The sequence below is a fragment of the Tauraco erythrolophus genome, chromosome 2 (assembly GCF_009769465.1).
Source record: "Tauraco erythrolophus isolate bTauEry1 chromosome 2, bTauEry1.pri, whole genome shotgun sequence".
In the NCBI taxonomy this organism is placed as follows: domain Eukaryota; kingdom Metazoa; phylum Chordata; class Aves; order Musophagiformes; family Musophagidae; genus Tauraco; species Tauraco erythrolophus.
In genome coordinates this window covers 74,190,419-74,203,655 of record NC_141466.1, presented here as the reverse complement: position 1 = coordinate 74,203,655, position 13,237 = coordinate 74,190,419, and the positions used below count along the sequence as shown (strand labels likewise).

The window sequence follows — 13,237 nt, the reverse complement described above, 5'->3', positions numbered from 1 at the left end:
ATGGTGTTTTGTGGAAGCTTAAGACCCAGGTGAGATTCAGTCCAGCACCTTAGGTACCTGACTGGTATTCATCTGTTAGATGCTTTAAGTGAGGCAGTCTTCCTGAAGTAAGCACCAAAGACCTGTATCAGGTCAGTGGAGAGAGCAAGGTCCTATAGAAGATCTCCAGAGAGATATATCATCTGCCTCTGTGGTAAGCAGATGAGCTTTTCCCATTGTGAACTTCAGAAGCACTTTTATTTTCTCCACTGAGGAGGACTACTTCCTTCACTACTGATGCTCAGGCACCAGTTCAGGACTTAAGCTGGTTAGCTAACATTCTGACCATACCTATTACAATAAAATGGCCAATTTAAGGAGCCTCGTTATCTCCATCTTTTCTAATCTGAGCAAACTTTGTTAATCAGCCCTGCTTTGTCCTTGTAAACTGAGCAATTTACTGTCCTGACGATTATCAGTGCCAATAGATGTACCAGGTCTGGCTGGGATGGAGTTAATTTTCTTCATAGCAGCCCATATGGTGCTGTGTTTTGGATTTGTGACCAAAACAGTGTTGATAACACATCAGTGTTTTAGCTGTTGCTGAACAGTTCTTGCACAGCATCAAGAATTTTTCTGTTTCTCATGCTGCTCTGTAAGCGAGTGGGCTGAGGGTGCACAAGAAGTAGGGAGGGGGCACGGCTGGGACTGCTGATCCCAACTCACCAAAGGGATGGTCCACACCATATGACATAGTGCTTAGCAATAAAAGCTGGGGAAGAAGGAGGAAGGAAGGAGGTTCATAGTTGTAGCATCTGTCTTCCCAAGCAACCATTATGCATGATGGAGCCCCAAATGGATGAACACCTGCCGACTGATGGGAAGCAGTGGATGAATTCCTTAGTTTTTTCTACTTCTGTACACAGCTTTGCTTTATCTATTAAACTGTCTGTATCTCAACTCATGAGTTTTGTCACTTTCACACTTCTGATTTTTCTTCCCCATCCCACAGGAGTGACCGAGCGGCTGGGCTGCCTGCCAGGGTTATCCCACAACAATGGAGAAGTACTCCAAATACTGGTTACCTTTAAGAAAGAACTATTAGAGGGGAAAAAAGTTTGTAATAAGATGTACTAAATAATTTTTTGATCTAACTTTTTGCTGTTAACAAGTCTCTATTAGGCAAGGTACTATTTCCCCAAACAAAGGTGTGAATATTTGCCTATGCTGTTATGCAAACAGAAGACTTAATGCCTGTTCTGATTTTAACACAGTGTGGAACAGAAGAAAACAAACATCATACGATTCACAAAAGATATTTTTAGAATTCTAATGATTTGTTTGGATAGACGAACTATTGAACTAACTCTTCAAATAGATAAAAGTGAAAGCTTCCCACTAAAAGCTGCACATACCCCCTCCATTTCTATGAATGGGAGAATGAATTTCTTGGGAGTACTGGTGGACGAGAAGCTCAATATGAGCCGGCAATGTGCTCTTGCGGCCCAGAAGGCCAACCGCGTCCTGGGCTGCATCAAGAGGAGCGTGGCCAGCAGGTCGAGGGAGGTGATTCTCCCCCTCTACTCTGCCCTCGTGAGACCTCACTTGGAGTACTGCGTCCAGTTCTGGAGTCCCCAACATAAGAAGGACATGGACCAGTTGGAGAGGGTCCAGAGGAGGGCCACGAAGATGATAAGAGGGCTGGAGCACCTTTCCTATGAGGACAGGCTGAAAGAGTTGGGGCTGTTCAGCCTGGAGAAGAGGAGGCTCCAGGGTGACCTTATAGCAGTCTTCCAGTACCTCAAGGGGGCCTACAAGAAAGATGGGGAGAGGCTGTTCAGGAGGGCCAGTTATGATAGGACAAGGGGTAATGGTTTTAAAATAGAGGGAGGTAGGTTCAGGTTGGATATTAGGAAAAAATTTTTTACTATGAGAGTGGTAGAACACTGGAACAGGTTGCCCAGAGAGGTGGTGGATGCTCCATCCCTGGAGACGTTCAAGGCCAGGTTGGACAAGGCCCTGAGCAACCTGATCTAGTTGGAGATATCCCTGTTCCTTGCAGGGGGGTTGGACTAGATGACCTTTGAAGGTCCCTTCCAGCCCTAACCATTCTATGATTCTATGATTCTATGATTCTATGAATGGTGAGGAAGCTGAGGCACTAAGAGGTTAGTGATATAAGAGCTGTCCTCAGTCACACGGACTAGTGGAAAAACAGAAGAAAATTCTCCTAATCTTGATATTGACAGTTAAAGCATTGTCATCACCATTAATGAATCCAGCAACATTTCCAGACAGGTATCTCTTGAGAAATTCACGTTACTCAAACACAAAGAGCTGTGGAACTGAGAAAAGCATATACTTACATTAGGTCCGGAGAACCTGTTACAATTATTGATTCAGGTTTCCTACTACAGAGAACTACCCTAGAGAATTACCTACCTAGAACCCCCTATATAATGACTAGTAAAGTTTGTACACAACTGAGGCAAGAACAGTAATCCATAGTCTACCTGGGTAGTTCTAATTTATCAAACAAATTTGGCACCAGAACCATTTACTTAATTTTAACCAAGATTCTGAAACATTTCTTATTGCCTTTTTCAAAGTTTTGTCCCATCTCTCCTCTAATGGAGTTTCCACTATGGAATCACAGAAGATAGAGCTGGAAAAGACTTATTACATCATCTGTTCTACTTCTTTGAGTTTAGAAAATGCAAGTGATGTCACTATCCTCTTCGACCCATTCTTTGACTTAATCCTGCAAACTAGCTTAAATTGATAGGATTTCTCCATGCTCAGTCTAATCTACTTTACCAAAAAAAACCCTTTAACCTCCAAAAAACCCCAAAAGACAGGATATTAACAGCAAAAACAATTACTAAAGCAGCTGAAGGGACATCCTGCATTCTAAAGCAGTATTTTCTCTAATTGAGATGTAATATGCATAAGCTGTTCAAATATATAACGGTATTGCATTCTAAGGAGTGGAGGCACTCCAAGGATCACAAACGCTCACGAACGCTTCAAAATAGAAGTATAGTTGTCAAATTAGACTTCTTGAGCTATAGCATGCTTAAAAAATAAAATCAGCTGTCTTTAAGTTTTAGAAATTAGACTGATACTTTTATGGCCATTCACGTTCCAGTATGCAAGGCAAAAGCCAGCCCTAGCTGTACATGCACAATAATGGGCTTTATTTCCATTCAGTATGGAGATGCTGTGGTCATGGCAGATAATTCTAAGAAAACACCATCTCAGGGATTGTTAAAAAGCAAGCAGAAAACTAGAAATTAATAATAAAAAATGAAGAGCAAACACAAAACATGGTGCACCCATGTCTTAACTACTGCAACAGATCTAGTCACACATCTCAGACAGGAGATAGTAGAATAGGAAAGGTACATAGAGAGACAGAAGGTAGGTGGATAGATAGAAGAGAGATAAGGATAAATCACGGTCTGGGTCAGTTTCTGTATCACAGTGAATAAAATAGAGACGACTATGGAAGGAAAGACAGCTGAAAGGGGATATGAGAGAGCTCAATAAAATCTTGATCATCCTAGGAACAATTATTCACTGTTCTCCACAATCATAAGAACAAGGAGGTGTCAAGTGAAATTAACATCCAGAAGGTTAAAACAAATAAAAGGGAGTAATAGTTCACAGAGTGCACAGGTCCACTGTAGAATTTATTGCTATGGGAAACTCTGGATGCCAAAAGTTTAGACGAGTTCAGGAAGTCACTTCAGAAAATGGGTTGACAAATTAAGGAAAGAAAATTCCATCAAGGGCTATAAACCACACAGAAATAAACTCTGGGCCAGGAAGTCCCTAGGTTGCAGATTGCCAGCAGTTGTGAGGAGTTTTGCTGCGGGTAGGTTGCGGAGGTGCGTGTCCACTTGTTTTATCCTTTCCTGTTGGCATCTTCTACAGGTCACTTCCTGAAATAGGATACTGAGCTAAATGAAGCTCTGGTCTGTGACAGTATAGTTAATCTTACATCGTGCCCTTGTCACAAAGCAGAGATATCGGTGGCAAAACATCCTCCCTTTTCTTCCCATTTAATACACTTTCACCTCTTTGCTGTATGGATTGAACACATTGCAAAGTAACCTCGTAAAAGCATGAACTCTTGCTCATCCTTGCTCCAAATATTCTCTGCTTCTAGGTGAAATTGGAAGTAACAGCCGAGGCAGGTTCACCCTGGTACTGCCTCCAGGATGTGGCACCTTGGAAAAAGCTGTCTCATTTCATGCCTGGTGCATACATGCCAGTATGTATTTTTAAATATACTGGGGGCGAACAACCTCAGATTTTAGACTGAGGCCAGATGGCTGATTCAAGTGAAAATAACACAGATACACAGAGGAATGGTCACTCCAAAAAGATGGAACTGTGTATGTAACAGGATACACAGGCTCAGAACAGTACGACATGTCAATTACTTTATGTTTCAGTACTAACTGTGATTATCAAAATAAGAAATAAAGACCTAATGCATCTCAAGACACTGAGAATTTAAAGCTATTTCTGAAACTGGCTTTAATTGTTTGACTTTCCAAGTGAACTCTTTCTTTAGGAAGAGACAAACAGCCACAATTTTCGAGCCTTTTTTTCCACTAAAATCATGTCGCACCAGTTAAAAGATAAAATAGAATTTAAGGCTGGTGTTTTCAAATTTACAGAATACATATGATTCAAGAGCTAAGTAGTAAAACAAGTCACCATATATTCACATTTATGACCATATCCGTTTTACTCTCCTGAATGCAGAGAACTGCAGTATCAAAAGTACAAGCAGAAAGAAACGTTTTGAATGCAAATTATAAAATGTTCAGTATCAAGTCTCTCATTCACACACACTAGTTTTACAACTGAAATTTCCTCATTTAGTTATGGTTTAAGTAGAGTAAATATAGCTTGAATTTACTATTCTCTCCTCTTCCCCCTCACAAGATGTCCAGCCAAATCAGGGAATTGTTTAATCAAATTTTTAAGTGAAATGTGGAAGTGTGCCTCTTGGCAGCAATCCTCTCCCAGAAGTTTACAAGTTCCCAGTGCTTGGCACTTTCCATTCTCGTCGTTTACCTGTGGTGGATACGGAATCAAATATACTACAGGACATACCATGAACAGCTGCAGCAACAGCACCAACAAAAGCAACATGTGTTGTTGGGCCTTTGGTTTCCAGGTGCTTGAGACACAGCTGATGTTCCTTCATTTTGTGACTGCTGCCTCTTTCTCATTTCAGCTACTTCAGTGCCCAAGCGGCTATAAGAACACAGACATAAGAGATGTACAGAATTACTACAGACCGTCATAAAGTACATTCACATTTCTACAGCAATCTCTGATTCTACTGATTCTCACAGCTTGTGGCAACAAAAGCATGTGGCCATCAACTGTGCTGGCCAAGTAATAGCTCTATTGTGCTAAAAGCAGTTTCCAGAAGACCACGTTTCAATGACACGCTTACGCTGCCGTGCCGCTGAATCACATCTATTCTTATCGCTTTGGCCACACTAAAAGGACTGTTTATTACCCTTTTGAACAGCAAGCTACACAGCTTGTGTAACACTTGGTAGAGCCTGAGTTGTTCCTTACTGTATGACTATCACAGCTCTTTCCATTGTACTAAAAATATAACGGGATGGTTATTCACTTTAAACATGAGCTGGAAACTGATCTTTTTTACTTTTTGACTTCTCTGGTCAATGCTGTACCAACGAAATTGATATAAGTGACAGTATATCAAGGGCACTACTAGCTGTCTGTTAAGAGCCGAGATTATTTTAAGTGTCATAACTGGGCAATTTGCCACTTATCTCTGCAAATAAAATGAATAAAAAATATGTATTTCCAAAATACATATTCCAACATATTTCCAACTTTGGGACTATATGCTGGTCACAGAAGATTTTCTCTTGCTCATTGCCAGTCGTTCCTGGGTTTTATTAGGCCAAGATATTTTTCCTTCCAGTGACTTGCAATATACAGCTGGAAGTAATATTCCATACATTACTTAGTTTTCAAAAGAAGTTAGAAAAGGTGTTGCTAAGTTGTGTTATTTGGGAAGGTTTAGATGTCAGGATCCTTCTAATGGCTCACATCTTCTTTGTACATCATGCTATTACAAGTATATATAAATTAGAATAAATTTAGTACCTTTGCCTTTGAAAAGTACAGAGAGATTACTGTGGGGTGGAGCCCATTTTAAAACAGAAGCGGGTAGAAGATGGCCTAGGTGAGCAGCGTGGGCTGTGCTGCACACCCGCACGGCTTCCTGCTGCAGCCAGGACTGCTGGGGAAAGGCAGGCTCTGGTTGATTTGCCACCTGGATACATCATGCACAGGCAACCCAGAGATGTGCTACTTTGTCTACACACATTCAAGCAGTAGCTGCGAGAGTTTGCATTTACACGGTCGATAAAACTCCTGGAGTTCTTCTTCTTTAATAGTGTCCTTATAGAGAGTTTACACACAACAACATGTAGCAAGGGCCAAGCTTCAGAACTTGAACTCATGCTGCAAAACAAGGTTGGTGGTTATTTCAGCTTGTTGCATAGCTAACTTTTCTATTTACACTGTCATTGAGTAGAATCAAGTAATTTCTGAAGTGTTTGGTCAAATTAAACAATGAAGAAACATTTAACCACCTGTGGTGAGGGCACCTGCTTATGCTATCGATATTACTTCATATGGTTTATAGTTGCTGAACTCTTAAACATTAAAACAACATACTTAAAAAAGCCATACCATTTTAAAATCAACTATAAATGTGTTTTTAACAAGGGATACTTGGACATCATTGAAAAACTGACCATATTTTTACAACAGATAGGAAGGAAAGGGAAAGTGTTGCAGCGTAATATGTAGCTCCAACAGCGAGTGACAGTATGGAGTCAGTTTCTCCAAATTACAGTGCTGAACTTCTGCTGACTGCACATGATGCAGTTAAATTATTTCATAGACAGCTGTGTCATGCTGTGAATGGTACTTGCTTCAGCAAGTGCTATGACTATGGCTAAATGAATTAAAGCCAGATATTTTCACAGGGAATATTTGTTTCTTGTAAGACAGAGATTCTCGAGACATTTGTATAAAACCACAAATTCATTAGTTTCAGAAACCAGTGAAATTACCCATATTTAGGTATTTGTAGGGCTGTAATCTGAGAATGAAAACATCCCATGCATTCTACCTGTGTACCTAAACTCATGCATTTCTTACACCATTTTAGCTATATATATAAAGCACATATAGAGTCTGTTGTACTATAAATACGAGGGGCCAGGATGAAGGTTATCCACTCAGACATGATGATGACAGTTGGTGACTTTGCTGTAGATTCACAATAACTTTAACACAGCACAAGCTGCTGCTGCCACCAAAATAAATGTGTCTCTCCCTTTTTTCCTGCACAGCTCACAGACACTCATTCCCTCACCTGAGCTGTCTCCTTCTCTGTGCTGGCAGCAGCATTTTTGCAGGTACGTGATGAATTGGATAAAAGAGTAGGCATGATTTAAAATTAATCCAGAGAGGAAAGAAAAAAAAATAAAATTAATTTTAACTTGTTTAAGTCCCAGTCTCGTTCAGCTTGGGAAGAAGAGAGCACTTGGGCCAGAGCAAGGGAAGAAACAGAACATCAGGCAGGCAAGGGGAACGTGGGGATCACCTCCTTCCATCCCTACTCGAGCTGGTGGGAAGTGATGGTGAAACGGATGGGAGTTGTGCAGCTGCAGAAAGGTAAAATCTGCACCTGTAATTGCTCACACACAGCACATGGCATGTCCAGGAGGCAGTCAGAAGTGTGGTTTCACAGGAATGGTTCGTATCTTCAACTCTGCCCAGCACCGTCTACCACTGAAAATTCTCCAGCATTCACCTTTCGGTATGGACTGCCACGGCCAATGGTTTCAGAGGTTTGCAAGTCTGGCAGTACACAGTAGCAACAGGAGCTGAGGAAACATGGGTCTTCATTGTGGAGTATTTCAGGAGGGATGGTTTCCTCCAAGGCTGCTCAGACCCCACAGGTTAGCCAGTCTTTACAGCAGGACTGCTTGCTTTGCTATGCTTTGACTCTGCTCTGGAGTACGGAGAGGGACATGACCCATCTCCTTCCTGAACGTGCATTACTCAGAGGAGGAAGAGGGCAGCCCTTGATTGCAGGTACAGTTATATTCATCAATTTAGGAGGTATTTGAAAGAAAAAAAAACAACAACATGACAGGAAAAAACCCCAACCCCCCCAGATCCTGTGTACTTACATTCAGGGATAGTTTGCATTCTAGCCCTAATACAGTATGTTTGGCTTCTTGAGGATAAAACATTAATTACAATGTTAGGAAAGTGCTGCAAGGGGGTGTATTTTGAAATGGGCTGATAACATGGATACTGTGTAGTGGGACTGTCCTTAGCTTCCGAATATAATAGGCAAAGATCTTACTGGCACAGTGGGACAGAGTTGTATTTAATCCATTTCAGATTCCGTCCTTTTCACAGCTGATGTTGGTGTTCACTCTGAACCTTGCTGTATCTGACAATGCAAACTGTTATTTAGCTCGGCGTGACTGCCATGCTGATCCATAAAAGTGCAAGGCTGAAAATCCAAGCACCGGTACAGTGTTCTCAGTGAATACATGAACGATGTTCACTCATCTGGCTTAACCACTGGTTGAAGTCAAAGTTATCAGCCCATTTTTCATGCTTGTGTTACATTCTCTTGGAGCGCTTCTAAGCTGAAGTCTGTAAGAAATATGAAAAATCCACCCTGTGATGTAGAACAATAATATGTTTACTGGGAATGAAGTAGGATGGGTGGAAACTTTAGTTTCATGCTTATTTTTGTTGGATTTTGTGTTTCATGTTGTATTTGCAAATACCAGATGCCATCTAGACCATACTGTAATTGATTCCATTAGATTATTTAGGATGCAGGAGCAGGAATATCTTAATTCTTGGCTATATTTAGAGACTGAACTGTAGACAGAGGGTTTATATTTGGTGCCTTGGTCCAAGGCACGAAAAAGAAATTTAGAATCTTTAATTCAGCAAGTCAGTCTGATGAGATAAATTATTTTTCTGTAATTGAGAAAGTACATAACTGTGAAGGAGCAGAATATCGTGAACCGATATTAAGCAGATCTTCTAGGACAGTGGCATGAATTGCACATGCTGTCAAGACCTTGGTTTGCCTTTTAGTTTTTTCAACATTTTCATTCTTCCTGAGACCCTCTAGCTTGGCAAAAATACAGGGTAGGGAAGGTGGGCTTTTGTTCAAGGAAAAAATTTTTCTCCTTGGTACCTTATATGATCTCTCAGACTATCAAAATACAGGTATAAACTTCTTCTGCCAGTTTTGCATCTGGTTCTTTGCCTCCATTTAGTGGCATGGTTTACTAACAGTGTTATGTTTTCCATTTGTGCTAACAGGAAATAGGAATAGTATTCTAGTTTGCTTGACTGACTCATTCTCTTGGGGGTGGGTAGGTATTATGGCCCTCTGAGCAATCCCATAATCATGAAGGATTTCATTTTGCAGAACATCTGCTGTCCCTACTCTGCAGCTAAGGGAAGGAACCCAAGGGTACAGCAACTGTTTATTATACAAGTTACAAGACAGGTAGTACATATAAGCTGCAGAGCAAGTAAGTCTGTGCAACCCTGTGTGTATCTTAAATCTTGCAGTGCTAGAGGAATATGAAAACTAAAAAACTCTTAGAAATTTGGAGTAAGGCTTCCTGTCAGTTTTGGAAACGATGGCACATGAATCTATTTCTATGTTTAGACAGTGTAATTACCGCTTATTCTACTGGGTACTCAGGGGTAATTATTACAGAAATCCTGTTGTGCACAGAGCAGTATCTTGGGAAGAGAGCTCAAACAGGAATAACTGAGGAAGAATAATTTGGTTTATTACATTTATACCTGGGCAATCCAACTGAATACCAACTACAGACATTTCAAATTCCACAGAGTGCCTCTAGAAGATGAAAAGAAGGCAATCTCTGAACAGTTGCATCTCCCTAACTCTCCATCTTCTGCAGGATTTGTGCTAAGGTTTTAGAGTGTTTTCCCTAGAAATTCCCAAGGTGTTGGATACAATACAATACACAGACTGCACCATTTCAGTCATTTCAGCGGTTCTACTGATGCTTATCCTCTAATGAAGCAAGAGAGTTTGTTGTTTCTTTGTTTGTTTGTTTGTTTTTTTCCCCTGGCCTCAAAAGCCTGTCGTTATGGCCCCACAAATTATCTGAACTTTTGGCACTGTCTCATCCAGCCCCCTCTGCTCATTTTGGAGCTTCCCCTTGCACATGACCCTCCTGTTGGTTGACTACCGGCTTGATATGAGCCAGCAGTGTGCCCAGGTGGCCAAAAAGGCCAATGGGATACTGGCGTGTATCAAGAATAGTGTGACCAGCAGGAGCAGGGAAGTGATCCTGCCCCTGTACTCGGCACTGGTGAGGCCGCACCTGGAATATTGTGTCCAGTTTTGGGCCCCTCGCTTTAAGAGAGATATTGAGCTCCTGGAGCGAGTCCAAAGAAGGGCGACTAAACTGGTCAAGGGGCTGGAAAATAAAACTTATGAGGAGTGGCTGAGGGAGTTGGAGCTGTTTAGCCTGGAGAAGAGGAGGCTGAGGGGACACCTGATTACAGCCTACAAATACTTGAGAAGGGATGGTGGGGAGGTGGGGGAAGGGCTCTTTACATTAGTGTTGGGTGATAGAACAAGAGGAAATGGGTATAAGCTTAGTCAGGGGAGATTCAGGTTGGATGTTAGGAAGTATTTCTTCTCTGAAAGGGTTGTCAGCCACTGGAATAGGCTGCCCAGGGAGGTGGTTGAGTTCCCATCCCTGAATGTGTTTAAGAATAGGGTTGATGATCTACTTGAGGATATGGTTTAATGGGGATTAGGGATGGTTGGACTCGATGATCTCTAAGGTCTTTTCCAACCTAGAAATCTATGAATCTATGAATCTCCTGTAAAGCATTTCTGTCCCCCTCTCAGGACTGAGAGGGCATTCCCGAGTGAAGCTGATGCACTAGGAAGTCATAGAAACATCTTGAAACTCCATTAGGGATTGAGCATTTTTGATCATATCTTCTGCAGCCATTCCCTAATGGCTGTTTAGAAAGAGAGATATCATACAAGGGTGAGGATAAACACATACTATCATTTTATACAGCAGAGAAGTGGCATTTCGTCTTTTGTTGCAAGCAGGACGTGTAATGGCTTAGCTTTCAGGACAGAATTGGAGCAGAATCAGCTAGAGCAATCTGTCTTTTTTCAAACTTCTGCAATAGGCAAGAAAGATCACCTTGCATCAGAAAGGAGCAGTCAATGACTTAAGGATATTGAGGGTGATTTACTCTGCAGGAAAGAAACTTAGCCCTTGAAATACTTTTCTTTTTGATGATCTATCACATCAGCTCTTCTGTGTTGCTTTGCTTCCTTTAACTTTGCCAATAAAGGACCAAAACCTCTACTGTGTAGCTTACATAAATTCAAACCTTATACCTGTCCCAGATGCGACTCTATTGATCTCTTAATGATACTTCATGTTTTCACTGTCTTAACTGGCATTCACTTGGTACATGGATTCTTAACAAAAATTGTTTTTAAGTTTAGGGATGTTGGAAGCCTTCAAGCTCTAAGCATTAAGGTAAACACTATCTATTTAAGATCCCATTCAGGCTTCATTGTAAGAAATAAATGTACACTGAGGAAGGCTTTGTATACGGTGGATTCAAGACTTCTATCATTTTAGATTTTCCACATATTTGGAAAACCTCAACATTTATAAAAACAGTTACATTAGCATTTCCTTGATTTTTTTATGAATTGTTTGGACATAATTGGAGTGATCTTGACAGGATTTTGATTGGTTGTTTGGGTTTTAGTTTCTTGAAACAGTCAATGAGAGAGTGACAGAGATATCCCTGAAATACTATTTTTTTGAGAGGAGTTAGGTGCCTTATTGAATTTTTAATACATAAGACATCTTTTTAACTACAAACACAAAGCAAAAACCCTCAGAGAATGCCACAATATGTTACTTCTAATGATCTATGATAAGCTATTTGTTTTAAAGCCATATTTTTTTTTTTAAGGACAGGCTTACTAGTGTACTAGAACAGTGCAACTCAGCTTGGATGCACCTGCCACTTAAATAATCTCCCAGATGCATGTACTGCTCTTGCAATGCAAAGACAGCCCAAACACAACACCGATCTTTTATTTGGGTTGTCTTGATTCATCTAGAGGAGTGTCTTACGGGTGCCACAAACTAAATGAAGACAGACCAAGAGATGTCATCAGATATCTCTGAGCTATAAGGATTTCCATACATCCCTCACAATGCCAAGTGAGGGGTGAAATCAAGACAGCAGAGCCATGGGCACCCTTTTAAGTGCTGCTGATCACTTTTACAGTCTTCATAGAGCAATGGCATTCATGCTAGTCACTCTGCTCAAGAGAAATCTTGACATGGGTACATTCTCCCTTTTGCCACTGAGTCCTGAAAGCCAGCCAGTATTTCACAAATAAATTCATGTAAAGAAACAAAGAAGAATAAGTCTACCAGAAGAAGAAGTGTAATTGAGTTACCTTGGGCTTCATTTACTTATTTCAATGTATTTGTAGTCTACTACAGAACAATTAGAAGCAATGATGGAACCTTAATTGCACCTTAATTGATTTAAATATAGCCTATATGGAAAATTTCAATTAATTGCAGCAGCATAAAAGTTTGAAATGTTTGCATTTTTAAGAATTTGTGTTTTGGAAGGAAAGATCAATGCAAAAGGCAATTTCCAAAAACTATTCTGGTTAACAGTAGTCATGTCAGAATTTGAATTATAACTTCAAATTTTAACATATTTGCCTTTCTGGGTTCTTCAAAAACTGTATTTTGCACCATGTCTAAGTTCTAAAAACTTGTGAAGAGTTAGAAGGTCTGAATCAAAACAGAAGTTGATCCATGTATTTGTAACTAGACCTTTGTATTGCATACATACTGCATGTTGATGTGCCATGCAGGCCAGTGCACAGCTTCTGTGTTCTATGTGCTGAGTTCAGACAATAAAAGATATGCACATATTATAGCTTTTAATTTTAAAAGCCTAGCTGCCTACATCAAGCTGTATGAAGCATTGCTTTTAACTCTGATGGTCCCACATTGATTACCAAGGTGGCAGAAGCATAGAAGGAATTTATTTCCCTTAAGTAGCTTGAAGTGCCAAAGACACT

General features: G+C 40.6%; 1 protein-coding gene across 1 annotated transcript in view; it reads right to left on the bottom strand.

The window, feature by feature from the left end:
• The window catches only part of RGS17 (regulator of G protein signaling 17), a 37,246-nt gene extending 29,281 nt beyond the window's left edge, over positions 1–7,965 (bottom strand). Inside the window, exons 1-2 of the mRNA XM_086625113.1 lie at positions 7,871–7,965; positions 5,110–5,253 (exon numbers count right to left, since the gene is read on the bottom strand). Of these exons, the coding sequence (XP_086481239.1) occupies positions 5,110–5,253; positions 7,871–7,965 (239 nt within the window). The remainder of the gene's footprint in view (positions 1–5,109; positions 5,254–7,870) is intronic.
• Between the last annotated feature and the right edge of the window lie 5,272 nt (positions 7,966–13,237).